At 37.5% G+C, this 24903-nt stretch overlaps 1 protein-coding gene across 4 annotated transcripts in view; it reads left to right on the forward strand.

Annotated features, from left to right (window-relative positions):
* The window catches only part of LOC124171717 (CTTNBP2 N-terminal-like protein), a 156892-nt gene that overhangs the window by 9029 nt on the left and 122960 nt on the right, over window positions 1-24903 (forward strand). For all 4 annotated transcript variants that reach the window (XM_046550987.1, XM_046550988.1, XM_046550989.1 and 1 more), the window contains exon 3: window positions 1032-1271. In XM_046550987.1, coding sequence (XP_046406943.1) covers window positions 1032-1271 — 240 coding nt within the window. The remainder of the gene's footprint in view (window positions 1-1031; window positions 1272-24903) is intronic.

Genomic DNA, 24903 nt, shown 5'->3' on the forward strand with positions numbered 1-24903 from the left:
TTTCGCTCACCTTTACCCCTTGGCTTCTCGCCCCCGATTTTGTTATTGCCAATATCTATCGAAAATCGTATCATTTTGGGTTATTATGTCATGGAGAGCAGTATTGTATTCATCCAGAAGCAAATTAATCTATATTACAACATTAATTTAAAAAAATAATTATGTTTCCAATACAAGTATAGCCGATGTCTTTTATAAATTGCCTCATTAGTAGCTTACAGCAGAGCCAAGAGACTAAATTCAATTTATTTTTGCAGATATATTGATAGATCTATCACTAGTCAGTTGGTAAATGTATTAAAATTCCAATTTAATGAAAAATAACTCGCTAATGAGTTGCTCAACAAAAACTCACTCCTCCTGTCAACTGTTGCTCATCACAGATCTTATAATTGTTTTTCTCATAGAATTAATTATTCTTTCTCTTAGAAAGTGATTATCACAGGAGCAATATATTACACAGCAAATTATCAGCCTCGCTGTCCAGGAGGAATAGGTTGAGAATTATGGTTGAGCTTTTGAATTGTTTAGCAATTCCAGTTGGTAATGTAGCCTTGCTATCTTTTTTCCTCCAAACCATAAAAGACTTTAATAAATATTAGCCATAATCTTGTTTGAGCATGTACTTTTTATATGTAGACGGCTGGTGTCCTAACACCCCCTGCCATACGCCTTTTTAGGCAGCTTGCGGGGTAGTATGTAGATGTAGTGTGGGTTATCCTGAATGTTATGCACCCCGGACGATATCAACGTCGAAATGGACTCATTAAACATGAACTAGCACTCATGCAGTTGTTTTAGACGGATCATTTCCCTATGCTTTTCCATATGGGCCAACGAACACAAACAAATTACTTGCTACACCACTACCCTTGCTAAAGCTGACCTTACTTGTTGTGATAGACTTCTACTGTGTTTAAATTTATAATTTCTCATCCTTTCTGTCTAGTGTTGCTGAACTGCCAAAGTGTTCATTGAGAGCCTATTGCCTTGAATCCTGTTGCTGAATCTCTTATCTTGTGTGATTTCAGTCTGAGAAAGTGAAGCAACTTCTCAATCTCGGTGGATATCGGCCTGCGTCTATCAATGACCCGATGGCAGCTCTTCAGAGGGATAGCTTTGCAGCTACTGAGCCAAGAGTCGATGAGTTACAAATTCGTGCATTAGCTGATCATCAAATGTCTTCATTAGACAACCTAATTTTACAGCAAAGAAAGACGCAACTTAGAATTAGCAGAGTACTCAAGGAAGCAGAAGAAAGACATAAAAAGGTAATTGGCCTTGGAATTAGCCATCTGCTTTTCATGAAGCAATCAGTCACATAAATTGATGCATATTTCCTCTAGTATTGGGAGTAGTTACTTGCATGAACAATTAGGTCATGAAGAATTTGGATCATGCTACTTGACATAAGATTTTTGAAGTGCTGAAGTTTGAAAAAGAATGAAGTATGTGCCTCATCTGACACCTTTTATATTTTGAGACATTGTCATCTGTGGTTTTTACTGTGTTTCTGGTATCTTGATGAGCTAGCTTATACTTACATCTTTCATGCACACAGCTGTTCAAGCTGGGATTTGGCTTGGGTCATTCCTAATTGGAATAATTATTTCTGGAATTCCCCTTCCTACAAATTTATCCATAGGATCTCCTGCATTCCTACTTGAACTTGTCATAAATTATCATCTCCAGTAATTATTTTTACATGAAATTGGGTGTGGAGCATAGGGCATCCTTCTCCCTTAAATGTATTTGAAGTAGCCAACTGGTAAGTATCATTTGGGCCCTGACATGGTTTGAACAGCTGTACACTGTGGCTTGTGGGCACTGTTTTCTTCCTTTTCTCCCTTATTCTCACCCCATCAGTGTTTTTTAATAGTGGAGCTAGCCAGTGGCTGTGGATGGCTTGCATCGTGTTTGATATCAAAAGCAGTGTGAAAAGTATTAAAACCGCTTTTAAAACTTTGAATATTCTATAAAATATTGATACCCTTTCTTGCATTACATTAGTAGGGCTATTCTGTATCTTGGGGGCGCTTTATTGCGCCGCCGCTATTTCCCTCTTTCAAATAGCATCTATTTTGATTCAGCAAATTGTATCGCGTTATATATCGCCGATTTTGGGGGCGTAATATATCGCCTCCGTGAAATCTGTAGTCTGTATGAAAATTAGTGTAGGGCAAATAATACAAGTCGAGTAACTCATTAAGTTATTTATAAATATCTAATTATTAGACATAATAATGATTAAAATATCTTTTTTTTTATTATTCCATCGTTATCTATCGGTCAGCAAAAGCTAATTTTAGGTTTTATGATATTACCTGCAAATCCAAGATCTCCGAGAGCAAGATACAAATGACGGTCGAAAACAGTTCCGCGCATTGGAGGCGATGAAAATTTCTTACAGTATTTATGATCAAGCTCATCAGCAGAGAATGGGGTTTAAAATGAAAATATCTCTCCTACCTTCATAAATGCCCTTGCGAGCATTCTATCACACAGCACAGACAGCACCGCTGCAATTGACAATGCATACAAATATATACTAATAAGTACTTACCGTGATTTCCAACGGAAGAAAGGGGCAAATAAACAGAATGATTGCTCGAAACAAGGAAACATTTAATGAATTATTCATCATAAAACTGCATACATTTCATTTCAACATCATTCCTCCGGCGGCATATCACAAATTTACACTGTACCGCAGTATATTTAGTCCAAGTCATATCAACGCTAAGTTGTTTGAAGTTACATGGAATTGGTATCAAAATGCAAACATGATAACACTTCCATAATCATTGCTCGAGAAATTGGTATTAGAAACCGTAAAGTATGTCACATGAGTTCACAATCACAACACTCGCCATGATTCCTTCCATGACATCCGTGTAATCTAGAAAACAGCTGTTTCCCTCAACGAATGTATTTAAAATGGCCTAAAATGTGATTTCAAGTGACAAAAATGTTTTATAATTAAATAATTACCCTTGTGGACAACTGTGGACATCGTAGAATTACGGCGAGCAATGAGGCAAACGATGTAAACAAGCCATGGCTGAAGATGAACGTACTAGTAAAAATAATTTCGTCACCACTAATCATAAGAGTATAATCATTATAGGCGTAGGTGAACGAATAGTGCGTAGCGGACGAAGTCCTCTTCAAGACAATTATACTTGTAAATTCCGATATATTAAGCTCAAAAATTTGCGATATTCTTCTGTCGGCGACTGTTTAACCCTTGAATATAGACGCTTATTTACTTCGGCTAGAAAATATCCGATAGAAAAAGAGCAAAATCTCCAAACACAAGCCACATCATATTTTTAACTTCTTCCCGGGCTGCCGAGTATCCTGCTGCGTTTTCGGAGTGTCTCATTTGTTTATTGCAAAGAATCGAGAAATATGATTGGACTTGTACAAAACTCCGCCCCTGGTAGGGGCCGCTATCGGAATAACGCGAGCCAAATGCTGGCATTATTGTCGATGCTGTAAAGCGACCCCAAATTCCGCTTAGGGGCCACTATTTTGAGATAGTGAATGGGGGGGCGTAATATTGCGCCAGAAATAGCATCTTCGTCATGATAGCGGAGCCGCTATCTGTTATAGAATAGCCCTGTAGGTGAAGCTACTGATGAAAATTTTCAAGGCAATGGAGCTAACCATTGGGTTGGTTCTTGGGTTACTTCCTTGTTTTTATTTCTCACGCTTTGCTCTAGGTGTCCTCAGGCTATGCTTAACTGAAGATGACTTGAAAAATTAAATAAGGGTGAGGATATTGAATCAGCCATTGCCGAAGGTGTCTCAGCAGAACTAACTCTTGACATAGATTTAGAAAAAACATAGAATTCTGACTGAAGGGAAATATTTTCCAAGGCTAATCTGAAAGATTGTGGAAAAAGATCAAACAGCATGAATCAAGAGGATGGTTACATCCTTTCGAAGTTTGTTTTCTGTGGCTGATGCCATTTCCTATCAGTATCCTATCAGGGTGAGCCCAGGCAGTGGTGGATTCCATGTCAGGGGGTATTGTATACCCTTGTGGCACCCTGGAAGGTAGTGAACTGAAAAGGATGAATTTGTCCATGGCCTTTGTGTCACTCATGTATGCACCACTGATCTCTTTGTGTGGATTCATGTGATTTTTAAGTCATCTCCAATTCAACCTGGCCCGAGAATGTCAACTGATAAGTAGCAGAAACATAGTCATCATGTAAATGGGGGCTTGACACAAAAGCCTACCCAATGGTTTATGCTCTGAAGGTTTAGATGTATTTGTGAATTATTTTATCTCTTTATGGCATAAGAAATTCAGTACACTCATGCCTTGTATAGCGCAAGGGATGTGTTCTTTGGGGTCTTTGCACTAATCAAATTTGTGTTATTAGAAACCATTATAACATTGGGAAGATAGGGATGTGTTCCCGGTAGCATAGATGTTGGGTATTAAATTTCTTTAAACCTTATATATATTCCTATTATTAGCCTTAAAAAACCTTATTTATATAAATACTTATAGTTTAAAATATCTTAAAGGATATTAGGCATGCATTCAAAGATGTTTTTTTGGTAAAAAAATTGGTACATGCTTTTGAAATTACCTCCTTTTGTGCGGGTGGGCTAACGTCTAGGAAAATATTTGTTGCTTATCTCGATGACAGGGAAATGCTGATTTGAATATCCTATCTTTGCTTGTGGAGTTTGTGAATGATAAATCATACCTGGCTTTAATTTGAAGTCCTCCAAGGCATTAGCACAAAGCAGCAATGTAAAACGGTCTTAAAATACAGTAAACTCTCGATTATACGAAGTCAGTGGGACCGGAAAATTGGTACTTCGTAAAATCGAGTTTCGTAATTTCATCATAAGTCGCGAAAAAATGTTCGCTTTTACTTCCTCCGCCCTTTTTTGTCTTTAGTGGCTTTGTTTAAATGTTTTAGGTGGTTATTCAGGGTAGAATTCTTAGAAAAGGCTTTTTGTTATCGATTTATGCTGTGAAAGATCGTTAAATCATACCACCATAAAATTCCCATTTTTTGTATATACTTCAATATCAACGATCGCTTAAGAAATTCCCGACCAGTTTAGAAAACGTAATCAAATAATGAATTGCAGAGTTTATTATAAGAATGTAATGTTATAAATTTGTGGTTAGGAGCGAATAGAAACTATTAAGTAAGCGTAAGATAGATATTTGTTTCCAGTACCCTCGGAAATATTAGCGGCAGCCGGCCCAACCATACCTAACCGCCTATTATGTCGCCCTCTATCGCTCAGTAACGAGAAAAAAAAGAAAAACGAGGGCCTTAACCCGTTTCCAAAATAACCTTCGTAAGTTAATATTTCGAGTTACTCCGTATTTTCAGCTGAATGTACTATCTTTTCAATTAGTTATTTTCATTGAGATTCAGTTACGATCATAAATTACGTAGGATATGATTATCTTCTGGTGAATATTTGAAGTAAATTCTATTTGAGTTCTCCGACCGGCTACTGTGCTCCATCATCTTTGCAGACGTTGGTTGCTATGAAAGACTTTATTCTTCCTCAGGACCATATTCTTCATACCGGGTGTGAAGTGCTATGTTTATATAGTATGTCTCTCTTCTTTTATGCCGACAGGAGCAGGGTTCCAACCGGAAAACGACAGGAGAAACATTTTCCATTATGGGAGAAGTAAAGAGAGAAACCTTATTATCCACATTGATTGTTTTCCTACTAGAGACGTTTCATCATTTCTCAATGTGTGTGAAGTATTGGTTCACTTGCGTGAATTCCCAAAAATGACACACAAAAATCTGTACCTTCACCTCATTTAGTTTTCGTGTTCCTTTCGCCGCCGTATTGAAAGTTATGCAAAGGATCATTGACATAGAGAAAAGATTTTCTTAGTTTTAGCACTAAAAATAGTCGTGCCATAATCCTAAATAAGTATAGTGTGGAAAGAGCAAAGAAAATAGACAATTAGAAGAAGACAACTAGAGAAGAAGAGAGACAATTATAAGCATGGCACCATTTCCCCGATAGTAGAAGATACTTCTTAAGCCTCTCCGGTTAAAAACTTACCCCCGTTGCAGGTAAAGATGAACCATGCCCTTCTCCACAGTCGGAGAACGTTCCCAGTGGGTGGGGTGAATAAGAGTGGGATGAGGAAAGAAGTGTGGTCAGCATAACGAGGGGTAAAGGGGCAGGAGAAAGAAGGGTGGGGAAAGGGCCTTCAGCTCTGCCTCAGTCTACATTTGGGGGGCGTATTTTTTTACGACGCACTGAAGCTCAGTCACCTTAGGGAGGGAGTGAATGGGAAATGCTGGGGAAGGAGGGGTTTGGGATGCATAAGGTCAGCAAGATCAGCAGATGGCTGCAGGAGGGAGTAAACAAGACTTTGGAAAGAAAGATCTCTCGGCATGGGAGAACGGGGAGGCGCGCGAGAAGAAACTTCATGGTTAGAGTTAGAAGTGCGTCTTCTTTACGAGTAGCCTGAAAAATAAGTTGGTGGTAAATAGAGCCCAATACTTAAGTTGCTTATTCAGGAAGGCTAATATATACACAAAAAGATATTGCCCAGAAAAATCCTGTATTTTTTTTGCTTTTTGCCCTTCTCCATCGCCGCTTCCACCTTGGTTTCTCACTTGCATAAATGGGAATTAAATTGGGTATCAAAATCGTTAGCCAGATCAAAATATCTTAATGTTTGGAGGGCAGCGTATTCTTCTTTTTTATTAGGTGAAATTACTTCCTCACTTTAATGTTTGTTGTCACTGCTATTATGACTAGTCCCGGCCGCTGCTTCATCCGACGTAGGTACCGGCGTCGCATTGACGCAAGTCTGGAGATCATCGTCCAGGGCAATATAATCGTCGAGGAAAGGGTCCCGGATTAGGGACCCTTCGAAGTGCTTTGGCGAAAAGTAGGCAAGTAGTCTTCGAAGTACGTTCACAGCAGCCTGCCTACCAGGTACGTTCACAGCAGTGCAAAGGGTTAAGTAGGAGTGTACGAAATACCCCGCGCGACCTTCCTGACATGTTAAACTATGAAGTATTGTCGATGCGATGTTTACGAATAGGCACGTAAATAGGGGCATTATGTCAGTCGCGATATTTTTACTGAACTCCTACTTCCCTTAAATTCCCTTCGTGTGGTTTTAGGCGAACCCTTTCCCTCCAAAATTGCACTATCATTTACAATTTCACAATTTTGATGGACCACAGTCGGAATCTCTGAGTTTTTTTAGCGACATTCACCGGCGTAACTAGTTTTACTGACAAATATTTCGCCGTAGTTCGTATAAACGAATGCCATTTGCTCCTGGGGACCGATCCGAGGTTCGTAATTTCAAAACATTTCGTATAATCGAAACTTCGTATAATCAAATAGCGCCATGTATTTAGCATAGGCTTTTCGCCGGGACCGCAATATCACTTCGTATAATCGAAAACTTCGTAAAATCCTGCTTTGTATAATCGAGAGTTTACTGTACCTTGAAACCTGGTGCACTTTTTTCTTCCCTGAAAATGAATGAATGAGGTGTCATTCTCTTCCAAAACAATCCTGTCTTGTCAGCATTAAAAACTAGTTGAGGGGAAAAGGAGCCACACTCAGTCACAGCTTGGAGTTCATCAGAAAATGTTGCGACGACTGTGGTATCAGCAATAGCGAGCAGCCTCACCAGATATCGCGGCATTGAAAATATGTACCTGCTCGCTGTTTAAAATTCTGGAACCTAGTGGAGCTTCCGCAAAATGTCTCGGAGTACCACCCTCATCTTCTTAAATATATTCAAAGTAAAGCCTCACCTTTTTCACAAATTACTGCCTTTGACTGAGGAACATCACTTGACTGGTTGCGATCAATCCAGGAAATTGGATGTCTTTCCATGTGCGGCTCTTCAAAATCAACATCAACCACTACTATTTTTATTTAATGCCTTTTCAGCACTGCAGGGAATATTTCTGCCAAAAAAGAATAGATAGGGGAAATTGTTGAATTTTTTAAATTAAAATCTGGAGAAAGAACTAGTGGCTGCCTGAGGTAATGTGACATTTTGGTCGATCATGCATTCTTTAACAACATGTATTCAAAACTTTTACTTGGCAAATAAAATTATGGTGATGATCTTAAGTTTTTTTACAGAGCTTTACTGCTAATTTACGTCTTTAGTGAAATTATTTTCATTCACTTCTTTTGGTTGTTCATTTAAATTTACTATAAATTCAGATAATCAGAATTCATCCATGAAACCAAGTATCAAGAACCAAGAACCGATGGGGGAGAACCGGACGGGTAGCGAGAACTGAAAAAATTTAGGAAATGAATCATCCTTAGTTTTAATCTAACAGTACTACCTTACCTCAGTGGCGGATACAGAAAACACTCAAGGGGGGGGGGGGGACGCAAAAGATATATTGAGTTGCATTTAATTTTATCGTGCTAAAAAATAATCATGTCACAGGTAGAGTAAAATAAAATTTTAATTAAAGTAATTATACACATATTTAAGGCAATGCCATCTTATGATATAAAAAAGTCACAATTATGGTTCTGCAATGTTTGGCAATACGGCCGGACCCGCAAGGGAGGGGCACGCGCCCCCTAGGCCCCCCATCTGTATCCGCCACTGCCTTACCTCTTCGTAGCAAACTTTTTGGGACCATGAAAAAATTTTGTTGTACGGAGGTTTTTCCTGTAGAGAGGGTGACCTTTTCTCATGTGCGAAAAAGCTATCTAAGCGAATTATTTACTGATTTGTAATAAATAATTTTGCTTAAGTTCCCTCAGATAAAAAGTCATTGATCAACAAAAACAAGAATATTTAAAATTTAATTTCAAGTGAAATAATTTTAAATTAGCATGCATAGGAATAGCAAGATCATAAAATCTCTGGAAATCTGGCCATTAAGGCAGGATATAAATACAATATGTACATTGATGTATATGCCCCAATAATGTTGTGTTAAAGAGTTACTTGTACATGGTATGAACGTTTGAAAATACCTAGCCTACGGACTTTATGTAATAAGTGTGAATTGTGGACAAACTAAAAGAAATAATGGAGTGCTGACTGACTACATCGAAGGAATGAAATGGTCTATCATACAATAATGCTCACATTCCTTGCCTATGTAAGTAAATATTCAGTGGACAGTTAAACTTCTGAAGGCAGAAAGTATGAAACTTGAAAATACTTATTTAAAGAAATCTATTATTTTCTCCTGGATGGATGGCTTTCCTCCCGTGGACCGTTTTGAACAGAGATGCCTCAGGTGACTGAAGGACACTAGATACTCTCCAGGTACATCTCTTTGAGAAAAAAAGATTCTTCAGTGCTTCAATGGAATTTAGGGCATTATTCGTTCTTCCCTTCAGGGTTTACGACATCATTATCATCACTTTTGGATGAATTGTTGCCTAACTCCACCTATAAAGTATTATAATTTTTTTAATTCTGGAAATACGGGAATTCCCTCATCAGCAGGTATGAAATTGTCAAGCATTATATCTGTCTGTGCCCCAGATCTTGAAATGTGCTCATCCCATACTGCATCAGTGGTGCCACTATCACTGCTTATCCTGGGGCATGGATCAGGTTCTCCCTTACCTTTACAGAACTCGAAATCTGCCTTTCTCCAGCAGTTGCTAATAGTTTGCTCAGTCATGCTCCACCAGCCACATGTCACCATTCCCATCCATTGTTTCACTTTAATAACATAATGGTTTTTCTGTCTTTCTCTCAATGTTATTAACTATTTGTTGTAGTAACCATGGTCAGTAATTCTCTTTCTTCATTTCATTATCAACATCTTTAAAAATGGCAATTTTCTGCTGGAATGTGAATTGCTTTCTTTTTGATGCCATTCTTGAGATGCTGATGCTAAGATGAAAACCATGATAAGGACCTAAAAAATAAGCTGTGAAGCACATTCTGATGATTCATTATTGGTACTGTTGGCATCAATTCTATGGAATTATTATTAATCTATCTCATTATGCACGGGTGACACTTCAAGTAGTTATGTCTGCGACAATGTGGATAAGAATTTCCAGTACAGCCATAGTCTCTAGGCGACTCTAATTCAGTATAAGTACATAATCAAATTGGAATGATGTTGTAGTCAACCAACATATTTATGGGGAAAATGTCTGAGGTAGAAGAAGAAATGTGATTTGAAAGTAGTGCCTCATTGGCAGAAATGATTATTCAATATTTATATCATTTTTATTAATGCATTAGCTATCCTATTTTCAGAAAAAAAATCTGGGCTCTGCGATGGCAATAAAATTAAATATGCTCTTAAATGACGTTAGCTTCCATAGACTTCTGCTGACATTACTATCAGCTTTCAGAGTAAACCCCATCACTTATAAAGAGGACTTATGTGCAATGAAATGCTTCATTATATCAATCTCAAGAGGTGGAAAATTGACTCGGGACTGTAAAAAGCTTTCGTTCATCTGTATTTTTCATAGTAAAGAGGTTTGTTCCATGGAGGTTTTGTTCCATGGAGGTTGAAAATGCATAATTCTTATGGGAGGGAAATCAGGACTTAAAATTTTCATTGTAGGGAGGACTTATGTTCTATTGAGGTCCACTCTGAAGAGGTTTTAACCTTGGAAAATTATGTATTGTCCAAGTAACATTATTTTCTGCACAATTTAGAAATATTAATTACATCTTGTCAGAGGAGACCCTCTCTCTATACATTCACCACATATTTATTTACTTTTTGATTGATGGAAGCCTTCTGCATGTGAGGAATTTTGAGGATGTATGTAGTGCTGATTTTGCATGCTCTTTTCATCATTGAAATTTTGCTGATCATTTTCACTTGTCATCCATTCAGTATCCTAAGCTGTTAGTTGGGTCTGTAGAATATTATTAGTAGAAAATTCATGTGTTTTAGTTCTACCTTGAGAGAATATTTCCATCAATTCCATATTGTAAATGCATAGTATGAAGTTTGAAATTGCTGTAAATTTAAAATACCCTCTGGGTATTCATGGATTTTAATTGGCAAATAGTGTTTAAAAGATTACATTTCATTTGTACCTGCAATGTAGTGTATGCTGTATTGTATTTGAAATTGAAGGTAATCTGCTGCTTATGTCTAGTAAGTTTACCATGAATCAGATTGACCCTTGAACCAGATTACTCCGATATCGCATGTATCTCAGTTCAAATCAAAACATGGCTTGCAGTTCATGTCTACAGTGACCAGTGTAACAAGAACAATTCAGCTCGCTGTCAACAATCTGAATGAATGGGTCAAGAAAAATGGATTTTGTTTTTCCAATGAGAAAACTGTTTGCGTCCATTTCCAGTGAAAGAAGGGCATCCACACAGCACCGGTGCTACGCTTAGGTAGAGGCGAGCTCCCTAATGTGGAATCAGTTCAATTTCTAGGCATGATGTTAGACTGCAGATTGACATAGCAAAAATAAATTCGCTACATGGCCCAGAGGTGCCATTGTGACCTGAATATATTAAGAGTTTTAAGCAGCTCTACATGGGGTGTGGACCGCACCACCTTGATTTTACTTAATCCATCTCTGATTCAGTCTAAATTGGACTCTGGGTGCTTCGTTTACTCGTCTGGATGGTAGTCTTGTCTGTGACCGTTGACATCGGTCTATAACACATTTCTAAAATGCTCCGGAGCGCGCGCTAAATTTACTGCCACGAGTGGGCATCCCGCGGCATTTATACTGCATATAGTATCAAACGTATAGAAACGCGTAGTTTTGAAGGACATACCTGATTCGTCAACATCTGTCTTGCCGAGCAATTTCCATTACGCTGAGCTCCTGATTTTTCAAAAATTATCTTCAGACGCTAATATGAGGATTTTTGCAACTGAAAATTATATTGGTGTCAAAACCTGCGGTTTAAAAAATTCGAACGAGTGTGTTCATTGTTGGACTAGCGCTGAAGGAGAGGTCGAGGGGAAGAAGCGCGCTCCATATTTCAAGCTACGAGGCTATGAGCGAAGGAGCAAGGGAAGAACACGTCCGATCTTGCATGTGACGTCGTTGCCTTTAAAGTGAAGAGGCGAAGACACAGCAATGTGATATACGCAGTTTGCGTTGCCTGAAGTTTCCAGTCCGTCTCGTCTTGTTTGAATGCGCTTATGCTACGCTTGTTTCTTCCGAAATTGTGCTTTTAGGACTAAGTTGAATATTAGTAGCCTTGTTTTAGCCATAAATCTTTGTGTCAATCAATTAGAGCTCAAAAAACTTAAATGCTGTCAGATATACGTCGCGTTAGGTCTAATTCTTTTTATAACCTCGTGCGTGTCATACAATTGCTGAAAGATATCGAGATATATTTTCGAGCTCAGAAGGTGACTCACCTAGCATTTGACCTCCAGAAACTCCGAGAATTGAACCTGGTAGACCGAAAAAGGTCAGTTGGTGAGATGGGGTAGGGATGAAACGCGTTTCCATTGATAATTTCCTATTTTCCTATGGAGTCCCGGAAAGGAAAAAAACGGCCCCTTGCACACACACCGAATTTGGACGGCCGGTAAAATATCGGCCGATATTTTACCGGCAAAGCGATGCTTGCACACACGCCGGATTTTTACCGGTCAAACGATAAGTTGCTATGTTTTTAAGCCGGCGACGGCGATCCACAGTGACAATGGCCGGCAGCTAACCGGCATTTAGCCGGTGCCGGCGCGTGTGCAAGCTCCAATGCTCTCCCATTGTTCACTATTGGAATGTGGACGGCCGATATTTTACCGGCCGTCCAAAATCGGTGTGTGTGCAAGGGGCCTTAAATCTACGACGTGGTTATTATCCTAAGTCGCTGAGATTGCCCCGATTGTTGTCCAATATCTTGGGAAGGTTCATGCTATGTGCCTGTCGTGTTTTGCCTTAAAATTTTCCACGGCTGCAATTCTATTGCAATACTCCTGCGAGAGCTTTTAAACAAAATTGTTCGTGAGTAGGACAAGCAACGTAGAGCGATGACTTATGCGAAAAGAGGATCAGAACTCTTTCTACTCCCTCTTATGCTGCTATTACCGCCGCAATTATCAAAATTTCCTCTTTCAAATAGTACTGAGAGAGGAAATTTCGATAACTGTCAAAATTCCAGGCATACGTCTGCAACACCGCACAATAGGATAAAAAAAAATACCGTAAAATTTTATTTTATTTATAGCTTCCTTCATCAAAATAGGGGTGCGCCTCTTACACGTGTGCGCGTCTTACACAAGCTTATACGGTATATCCATTAGGGTTTTCAAAACATCCACCATGGTATATAACGTGACCAGAATGCCACTTCTTCCTACACAACCACCAGGAATCCCTATCTACACCCCAGGAATACTGGAGCCCGGTTTTGGAATTTCGGCATGTGCCTGTGCTGTATCCTCTGAACATCACAAGACTATCAAGACAAGACTTAATCCACTGTGCAGTATATTCATTGCAGAATTAATGGCCATTAAGATGGCTCTAAGGAATACAAAATGCAATTCCGGTTCTATTCTTATCTCTCTTTTAGCGCTGTGAAATCCATTTCAGCGTATTACCCAATCCACCCTCTCGTCCAGTATATTCAAGGAAGTCTTCTTTCCTTCAACAGCGAGGGAATTAACACTATAAGGACGGCAGGGGTCATTCGATCCATTTTCAGAATTGAAATTTATTTTTCTCTTATTAAAATATTTTTTTAAATTTTGAAACTTTGTCACTTTGTTCATTTTGGTCTATATTTTGATAAATTAGTGAAAATTCAACTATAATCTTTTGCTTTAAATTTTTATGACATGTTATACCTAGAAGGACGGCTGGGGGTCATTTGACCCACAACTTGTTTTCGCGCTATTTTCTACTTTTTGCTTGCCCGTGGGCTCTTCTGTGCTATGTATAGCATATAATTAGCAAGAGGCTAGTGTGGTAGATAATTTGCTTCATTTTGAACCAGCAAGTAACTGGTTCAATGCCAGTTTCATCCTACCTGTATTCCAAAATCAAGGCATAGTGATTTGTTGTGCTCAATCTTTCGATATTTTACGGGCAGCAAAGGGAAATAAAACGTTCTCAATCCTTGATGTGCGTGAAATTCAGGCAATTATGATGTTTTAATTTTGTATTCCTTTTATTGTTCAATTGTATTGTTCATCAGGTTTACGAATAACTGTTTCATTTTTCTGGCCTGATGGCACTGTCACTCGGCATTGCCCCTTTGCAGTGAGTCCAGCCTTGATGACCCCTAAAATAGCCATGTAATCCATTCAACGCGAGTGTTCAAAAATACCTTAGACCATTTTCTTACGTAGAATCAGGGAAACTAGAACAGTAATGTACTTTTACTCAGCAACATGGTCTCAGACGACACTATTTCCGAAACGAATAAAAGAATACCAGAGACCATCCTATTTCATAATATAAAAAAAGCGGGAGTATATGTGATGGATAGCATGTATCAATTTATTTACACGTCTCCAAATCCAACAGCCATATCTCCATGGGCACAAAAAAGAAAAAGGTGCCAAATATCATTGAATCGCACCAATTTCCTTTCCATTTTCCAAATTCCTTTTCATGTGCAAATGGCTGGTGTCCTAACACTCCCTGCCACACGCCTTTAGGCGGCTTGTGGGGTAGTATGTAGATTTAGATGTAGATGAATAAATCGTCCAATGTACGCATTCAGTGCAAAAAAATATTTTGTGGAAACAGCGCTGAAAAAATACTGTGTGAGATTTTACAGCAAAGTAGTAATTTTAAAGAATTTAAATGCAAATTTTGCAAACCCAGTGTGCATATTGTTTAAATATAAATCACAAAATGTGTATATATTGTGCATGTATTTTAATGATTAGATTTGCAATCGACTACTAAATATGGTTTAATTCATGATTTTTTTAAATAATTGTTATTAACTTTTGAAAATGAAAATAATATTTAATAACACCAAATATTGTATTTAATGAACTGATTCAACAATGAATATGATTAACCTGAATATTGGATGAAAATGAGACGTTTTATTCCAAAATACATTTTAGGGGTCAAATGACCCCTGGCTGTCCTTCTAGGTAGCGCGGAACTCCCGTCCTCCTAGTGTTAAGGATCTCCTTTATGTGGGTACCCCAACTTACGGGTATACCTGGTAACGAGAGTGCAGATAAGACATCAAAGGAGGCACTAAATATAGCTGAAATAAAATAGGACATGGTGACTGTGGAGGACCTTGAGGCAGTGTTTCGAAGGGTCATAGTCAGCATATGGCAAAATTAGTGGGATGAGACTGATAAGAGTAAGCTCCGAGCTATAACTAGCGGCAGTATCAGCATGGCCCTCTTCCTTCAGGAGTAACCAGAGAGAAGTTATAATCACATGCCTGAGGATAGGACACACTGCCCTCATACACTCATACCTCTTTACAGAAGAGAAGAACCCTCCTTGGTGTGAAGAACGTGATTCACATTTGAATGTGAAACACATTCAGATGGAGTGTGATAAATATTGGTCCCCTCGAGACAAGCACAAAGTGAGCGTTACCTTAAATCATACCTTGGGTGATTCACCGGAGTGATTCACTTGTCATGAGTAAATGCCCTTTTTTAGGAAATCCACTTTTTTTTAACTGTATATTGATTTAAACAAATGCATGCATATTTTTTTATTCAAAATATTAATACCCATTATAATATGGCTGTAAACACCAAAAATTTGTTTTACATAAGGACGGTTGTGGTGCAAAATGACCTTTGCTGTTGATACACTAAAAAAAAAAAAACAAAACACGCACACACATTTTTTGAAGGTTATAGAAAAGGAATTACAATATCAGCTGCTGTTAAAGTATTACCTTTCTCATTATTGAAGGCTTGAACATCCATTTAAAACTTTATTTTTGCCATTTTTTGCCTTCTCAACGGGGTTGCTGAATGTGCCCAATGGTCCTAGAACAGTTCTACCCCTACAATTGTGTAATCATTAGATAGATGATACATCTTCTTCTCTTTGGAATTTGTAATGCAGTGATTAAACGTTGAAAATTATGCAAATTTTTATCTCTGAAACTGGATATTGATATGTTCTGAAGATTTCAGAATATGGATATGCTTAGTGTCCCCTATCTTAGTGTCCCCATCTATATTTTAAAAACAATGACAATATCTTCATTGCTTCTATTCTTGCACTAACTGAAGTTTTAAACTTTAGATTTGTTGTGTGAATAATTACAAATATTGCTTAAACTCTCATGCACCAATTGTTCAAGTCCTTACTATCCCTCAGATAATCTCGATGTAAAACAGCTTTCACCTCAGCCCTTTTAAGACAGTACAGTTCTCTCCTTAGCATGACTGCTGGACCAGAGACTCTTCCATCCGCTCTGTATGAAACATTTTTGTATGAATTGTGCGAAAAATCCACAGAGGAAAAATCGTTCGCCTTGGCTGGAATTCGATCCCGGGTCCCTCGATTTCCGGCCGAGTGCTTTAGCCAGTTAAGCTACCGAGGCGTCATTCTCGCCTGTGGAAATTTGTGGACTGCACCGGACAAGGTGGTATGGACTGCTGAGCATATTATGCGACTAGCAGTTCAGGTCGTACGCATGGCGCTGCAGCCGAAGAGTAAAGCTCGAACTTTGAACACAAGAGGTGTTCGCTCTAGACTTATTCAAGTATACCGGGACTATCCACGGTGATAACTTTTATGGAGTCACCCGCAATGCACAAATTGTGTGAAAAATCCACAGAGGAAAAATCGGGTAAAGTTCGGGCTTTGCTGTCTGGCTGTGGCGCCATGCACACGACCTGGACTGCTAGTCGCATAATATGCTCAGCAGTCCATACCACCTTGTCCGGTATAGTCCACAAATTTCCTCAGGGGAGAATGACGCCTCGGTAGCTTAACTGGCTAAAGCACTCGGCTGGAAATTGAGGGACCCGGGATTGAATCCCGGTCAAGGCGAATGATTTTTCCTCTGTGGATATTTTCCACAACTTGTGCATTGCGGGTGGCTCCGTAAAAGTTATCATCGTGGATAGTCCCGGTATACTTGAATATTTTTGCATGACAATTTTTAAGAAATGTCTCATGGATAATCACACACTCTTGGAACCAACCTCCTTTGACCCTTCCTAGCTGGAACTCCACTTTATCTCTGACCCTGAGGGAAGTTGCGCTCCCTCCTTTCCAGAGTTTATAGCCCTACCAATAGCATTGATTTGCGGTCAACTTTTGATTTGATTATACGAATTAGCTACATGGATAATTGGGTAGTTACTAGTGATGGGTCGATTCCAAAATTTTAACGATTCCGATTCTGATTTTGATTCTGACATTTCGATTCCGATTCTACCAATGCCGATTCCATCGATTCTGACACCATACGCTCCTAGAAAAATATCACTTAATTCCAGGCAACCACTTAAAAAATTATAACTTATGAGCAACATGACTGCATTTTGGAGTGTCTTGACAATGTACTCCCTGCCTTTGCGCAGGTGTGTGTTGCATCATTATACCACTTTCCTGGACGTGTGATCACACCATATGTGGCATTGGGGGTGTGGTTCTCTTTAACCAGAACCGTCGTCAACTGGCATGCAATCACACCATCACCTGAGCGGGCTGGTGAACAGTGGTAATGCTGCTCAGGTTATAGAGAGTATGACTCCAATTCCCACTCACGACCTACCATAATGCAATTGACAACTTTCGGGGTGGTACTGTTTCTTTCTTTCCGTTCAGAGCAAAATTTTTAATCACCATATGGAATCCAAAATCATCGTACGATTTTGTGGTGCACTCGTGCAACTGTCACATCAGGCCACCATAAATCCTGGCTAGTTACTTCCATAAGCTAGTCACTAATCAGCTGCAGTCTTTTTGAAGTGAAATTTTTTTTGAGTCATAGTATTTAAATTGAATTTTTTATTCGAGTCTTTGTCCCATTTAGCAGCCTTTGGTCTTTTTCGCACGTGAAGTTACAATGCCTATGAAATCGAAAATGGCCCTACAAATAAGGAAGGTACCACTCTCACTGGCAGGTTAATTATCAAGTGGGGGCTGGATTTTGATGCAGTGGTGAGACTAGAATTCAATGGGAACTGCAACCTTAGGTGAATAATGGGTGAGGCAGCGTACCACCTTCCTAACCGATGTTACCTATGGCATGGATGAGAAAATAGTGGAACCTGAGTTCCAACTGTCGTAGCAAAAAAATTAGGATTAAATAATAAGTATGCATCTTTGAGTGAGTAAATTTTGAGAATCCATTATATTATTTTGAGTAGACAAGGCGTCGTGGCATGGGTCAGTTGCTTGTTTCAGTGGACCATAAGCTAAGTTTTCTTTATAAATTTAATTACACAATTAAGTAGAGTTAGTTCTTTCTCTAATGGGTGTACATCACCTTTTTTGCAAAATGAATGCATGAATTATCAGTTTCTCAATCTTGGCTTTTCTTCTATGCATAATATTTCTTTCCTATTTTTTATGTAATGAAAACTTCTGTTTCTACCTTATTTTTGTTTAAAATTTTCAATTATGATTGTGCTACAGTGATAAGAGATGATGAATATAATCCTAAACTCCCCCCCTACCCTATTGGAAGTACAATTGAAAAATATTCAAATGAAGTGTTCAATTGAAATTTGGTGCTTTTTCAATTGATTTTTTTCAATTGAAAATAACATTTCATTTTAATCTTTTTTGACAACTTTTTCAATTGGAAATGCAAATTCATCTAATTTGTAAGGTATACTTAAAATCTCACTTTCATAAATTCCCACTTCTTAAGAAGCAACTTATGTAAATATAAAATTTACAGTTCAAATCTCATTTGAAGGAATTTTAGAAAAAGATTAACAGTGCTTTTCCACATCTTTCATCAGTTCTAACTATCTTGAATAGTTATCAAGAAGCAAATCTGTAGCCATGGCTGCTATTATGGATGGAATAGCATTATGCTATTCTTCATTATTGCAACCGATGTTGCTATAATATAGCGTATTGCAACGCCTATGCTATTTGGTATTACGAACGGTTGCAATTCGTGTTTTTACTACACCGGAAGACGTAATTCTCAGAATAGCATAGGTCCGTTGCTATTTACTATTATGAACGGCGAATTGCAACCGGTAGGCTTGCTATAATATTACGCGGTCTTCGATGCCGAGCAATTCGGTATTGCAACCAGAAAACGTGCGCATTGCGATGTCGAATTGTTTTTCTGAGGTTAAAGTAACCTAATCAAGCATTGAAAAATGGAATAATAGCCAAAAATAAAATGATATCAGCTTTATTTTAATTAAATAATAGTAGCATAAGTGATGAATATTTAACTAGTTAAGTGATTTGGTTAGGAATTAACATTCGAGCTTAATATATGAAGCACAAGCTTGCTTCATCGACAGTACGAAAACAATAAAAATTAATGCAAAGAATTACTACCATTAGCCCAAATTTTACGTGTTTTATTCATATTTACAATTCATAATTTTATTTCATCACTTGACTTGCTACTAAAAATATCCTCAATGTAGGCTATCAGGTCGTTTCTTGAAAAATTTCAAGCTTGTGTGAACACACTAACTCGCCAAATATATTAATAGTTATAGCTTTCAATGAAAACCATATATTACCATAATAATACCATATACTTTGATCAGCCGTTCATTTCCTCAATTGGACAGTATATACAAATACATGCAACGAGTCGAAATTGTTTTCCCCACTATTCGCTGCCTTCTACAATTAAAACTAAAAATTTACTAAATTATAAACACGGGCAGTCGACTTGAATTACTTGCTTGAAAACAAAGGATTTCTCCGAACAGCAATAAAGTTTCCGAACAAATATGATTCACCACAAACGTTTAATGGAATATCCATGCACTACATCATTAATGCAATATATATCATGTGGAATTGAATACAAATTGTTTCCTCTATAGACAAGTAAGTTATTCACACAATTAAGTTTCAGTTTATCGGCACAGTTCAGGGTCTATCAAAAATTTCAGTGAGCACATAATAAAATCAGCTGATACGAAAACAATGATAACTGACACAACAGCACTTTCCACACGATTCACTATTGCTAGATTCACTTTTTCACAGCTGTTCCATCCATCCTCAAATTCACCATCACCTCCCTCTGCTTTTTCCAAATATGCAGCTGAAATATCGATACTATTCCATCATAATACATGAAAGCACAGCTGTGACGTTGCCACCTACTTCATTTCCTAAACAGAGAATGAACACTGAAATTAGGGAGTCATATAATATATAGATAACATTAGAAACGAAAGCTTCTAGTTCATACAGTAAAACGATATCGTCACGAGCAATACAATAAAAGTTGATACATATTAATTCTGATATGCAACAAACAGACTTCGAAGCCTAACACATTTACGAAGAAAATCAAACATATTTAGCTTTCAATGATTATTTCGCATAGCATATATCTCACGGTAAAGGACCGATCGGATATAGGTAAATCATTGAATATTTATGTCCGATAAATCATCATTATAACAACGAAATTATGACCTAACCCACCTGTCTGAAGCCATTGGGAAATTATCACAACCACAACAAACAGCTGATTTCTTAAATGAGATTTTCAAAGCGTATTATATATTTCCAAGGTTTAATATAATTTTTAAATGTAAATAAAGCAATTATTTATAATTTCAAGTCAATATTCCGTAAAATACAGAAAAACATATAAAATATCTTCTCCCTCATTGGTTACGCAAACTGTTCAGAAAGTTTTTCATACGGGAAGAGGCGGAGCTTCCAAATAGCTCGCGCTAGAAATAGCATGCTGCTATTCCGAACAAAATTATTACTACGCTTCATTCATAATACGGGGTCGTTGCTATAATGACCCGCAGAATAGCGTATGCTATTTTTTGCAACGCTTATCCATAATAGCAGCCCATGATTAACAGAATAACCACTACATAAGAAAATATCTCACATGCCTTTATCAAAGAAAGACTTCTTTAAATGACTAATGAAGCCAACATTATATGCATGTTTCACAATGTAAACATGCCATCAATGTTTATACATGAACATAGCAGAATAGCATATGCTATTTTTTGCAACGCTTATCCAGAATAGCAGCCTTAGGCCCCTGGTTTTACGACGCAAAATGGCCGACCCGTTTTTCACGTGAAATTTGACATAAAGTAGACATTAACTTTCGTTTACGAAAAATATAACTCGGAAAATTTGAACCACAATATAAAGTAGAGATTTGTAAAGAGTGCTAATTAGAAATCTAGGAAAAAAAGTCTTCGACGAAGGAAATAAGAGCGATTTTTCAATCGCGCGTCAAGGCTCAGCTACACGCCGCGGAACTCTAAGGCTGCTATTCTGGATAAGCGTTGCAAAAAATAGCATATGCTATTCTGCGGGTCATTATTGCAACGACCCCGTATTCTGAATGGCGTGTAGTAATAATTTTGTTCGGAATAGCATCATGCTATTCCTTGCGCGAGCTATTTGGAAGCTCCGCCCTTTCCCGTATGAAAAACTTTCTGAACAGTTTGCACAACCAATGGGGGAGAAGATATTTTATATATTTTTCTGTATTTTATGGAATATTGACTTGCAATTACAAATAATTGCTTCATTTGCATTTAAAAATTATATTAAACCGTGGATTTATATAATACGCTTTGAAAATCTCGTTTAGGAAATCAGCTGATTGTTGTTGTTTTGATAATATCACAATCACAATGATCACAATGGCTTCAGACAGGTGGGTTAGGTCATAATTTTACTGTTATAATGATGATTTATCGGGCATAAATATTGAATCATTTACCTATATCCGATCGGTCCTTTATCGTGGGATATATTTTATGCGAAATAATCATTGAAAGCTAAATATGTTTGATTTTCTTCGTAATTGTCTTAGGCTTCGAAGTCTGTTCGTTGCATGTCAAAATAAATATGTACCAACTTTTATTGCTTTGATCGTGACGATATAGCTTTACTGTATGGACTAGGAGCTTTCGTTTTTAATACTAACTTTATATTATATGACTCCCTAATTTCTGTATTCAATCTCTGTTTAGGAACTGAAGTAGGTGGAAACGTCACAGCTGTGCTTTCATGTATTACGATGGAATAGTATCGATATTTCAGCTGCAGATTTGGAAAAAGCAGAGGGAGGTGATGGTGAATTTGAGGATGATGGAACAGCTGTGAAAAAGTGAATCTAGCGATAGTGAATCGTGTGGAAAGTGCTGTTGTGTCAGTTATCATTGTTTTCGTATCAGCTGATTTTAATGTGTCACTGAAATTTTTTATGGACCCTGAACTGTGCCGATATACTGAAAATTAATTGTGTGAATAACTTGCTTGGCTATAGAGGAAACAATTTGTATTGAATTCCACATGATATATATTGCGTTTATGAAGTACATGAATATTCCATTAAACGTTTGTGGTGAATCATATTTGTTCGGAAACTTTATTGGTGTTCGGAGAAATCCTTTGTTTTCAAGCAAGTAATTCAAGTCGACTGCCCCTGTTATAATTTAGTAAATTTTAAGTTTTAATTGTAGGTATTTAATGTAAAGGTAGCGAATAGTGGGGAAAATAATTTCGACTCGTTTCATGTATTTGTATATACTGTCCAACTGAGGAAATGAACGGCTGATCAAAGTATATGGTATTATTATGGTAATATATGGTTTTCATTGAAAGCTATAACAATTATTATATTTGGCGAGTTAGTGTGTTAACACAAGCTTGAAATTTTTCAAGAATAGACCTCATAGCCTACATTGAGGATATTTATAGTAGCAAGTCAAGTGATGAAATAAAATTATGAGTTGTAAATATGAATAAAACACGGAAAATTTGGGCTAATCGTAGTAATTCTTTGCATTAATTGTCATTGTTTTCGTACTGTCGATGAAGCAAGCTTGTGCTTCATATATTAAGCTCGAATGTTAATTTCTAACCAATTCACTTAACTAGTTAAATATTCATCACTTATGCTACTATTAGGTATTTAATTAAAATAAAGCAGATATCATTTTATTTTTGGCTATTATTCCATTTTTCAATACTTGATTATGTTACTTTAACCTCAGAAAAACAATTTGACATCGCAATGCGCACGTTATCTGGGTTGCAATACCGAATAGCTCGGCCTCGAAGACCGCGTAATATTATAGCAAGCCTACCGGTTGCAATTCCCCGTTCAGAATAGTGAATTGCTACGGGCCTATGCTATTCTGAGAATTACGTCTTCCGGTGTAGTGAAAACACGAATTGCAACCGTTCTGAATACCAAATAGCATAGGCGTTGCAATACGCTATATTATATCAACATCGGTTGCAATATCGGAGAATAGCATAATGCTATTCCATCCAGAATAGCAGCCTAAGGCTCGGTAACAGGCCGATATTTCAAGTTTTTTAAAACATTAGTCTTGAAAATCGTCATTTAAAGCATGGATAATCGTCTTCATTGACTTAAAACACTAAACTGAGGATGTTAAAAAGGATTATATAGAGATCGACTCGAAAATTTAGCGCATTACTCGAGTGAAAATACTAAGGATTGGATATTTTTCGAAACTATCCCACGCTTAAGAAATATGGCTCGGGTATTGAAGTAAAGTGAAGAGATTGAGTTAGCATGCTTAAGAGAGAGAAAAATGAACTGTTTCCGTGAAAGGCAACAACCGATACCCTTTTTCCCTTTCCACCTTCGCCGAGGTGAGTCGCGCGGAAGGGGGAGTTTTCGCACCACAAGGCTCTTTTAGCCTTTTTTATTACTGCGTCCGTCCGATGTGATATTCATTTGTAGCGTTTAGTTTCTTTTTTGAACTTAAAAAAAGCAAGAGATTTTAAGGTTGATTAAATGACGTGAGAAGTATAGAATTTTTTTGGCTCTACAAAACCAAAGTTTAGTTCTATAGTTCGTTCGCTTCGTCCAATTGAATTCCATGAAGATTCACGATCCAAAAAAATCGTTGATATAATTTTTAATAAAAATTCCAAAGTCTCCATAATCTTGCAATTTTGGTAGGAAAGTACTAGTCCAATCACACAAGTGTGTAGCAAAAGGCAATTATCTGCAGGCAGTAGTACTGTAACATGTGGACGTCAAAACCTGCTGGCTGAGCATGTAGAATAATTGGTTTTTCTGCTTGAGAATTTGTAAGGGCCAAATATTACATGATTCATATATGTAGTATGTAATCTTTATTACAGCTATGAAAATTTCTGTACTCAGGGCTCTCCTTTGTAGTTTGGATACATATATATGGTCGACATATTATGAGTGCCAATATTTTAAAGTAATACCTATCATGTAACACCACTTTTCAGGTATTTTCTGTTTTGAAATTTAGCTATTATATTTTAATTACATAGTAATGATATAAAAGATGCTTTTGTCAACTGACTCTTTTACAGAGTAATATTTTTTAAAGTAGTTTTCTTGTTTCCTGGAATTATGTCATATTTTTCTTGGAGCCTATGGCATCAGAATCGATGGAATCGGTATCGGTAGAATCGGAATCGAAATGTCAGAATCGGAATCGGGATCGGAATCGATAAAATTTTGGAATCGACCCATCACTAGTGATAATGAATTCCAGCAGAGACCTTGTGGGTGAAATTCAATTTAATATTTTCATAGAAATCAATTGAATTTCCTCATAATGAGTTGAATATGATGAAATTCAAGGGAATATTTGGAAATTTTTTCCAATTGCCCCCCCTGGATGCATACCTGCATCTGCCCCATTGTTTTAATAAATTACGATTTTGGGTGTCATTGAACAACCCCATTGAAAAGTTTCCATTGGAAATTGGTGAATACATGTGTTTGGGACTTGCTAGTCTAGCTGAAGAAAAGGAATTTTAAAGGGTTTCCCTTAAGGA

Source organism: Ischnura elegans, chromosome X (genome assembly GCF_921293095.1).
Source record: "Ischnura elegans chromosome X, ioIscEleg1.1, whole genome shotgun sequence".
NCBI classification, from domain to species: Eukaryota; Metazoa; Arthropoda; class Insecta; order Odonata; family Coenagrionidae; genus Ischnura; species Ischnura elegans.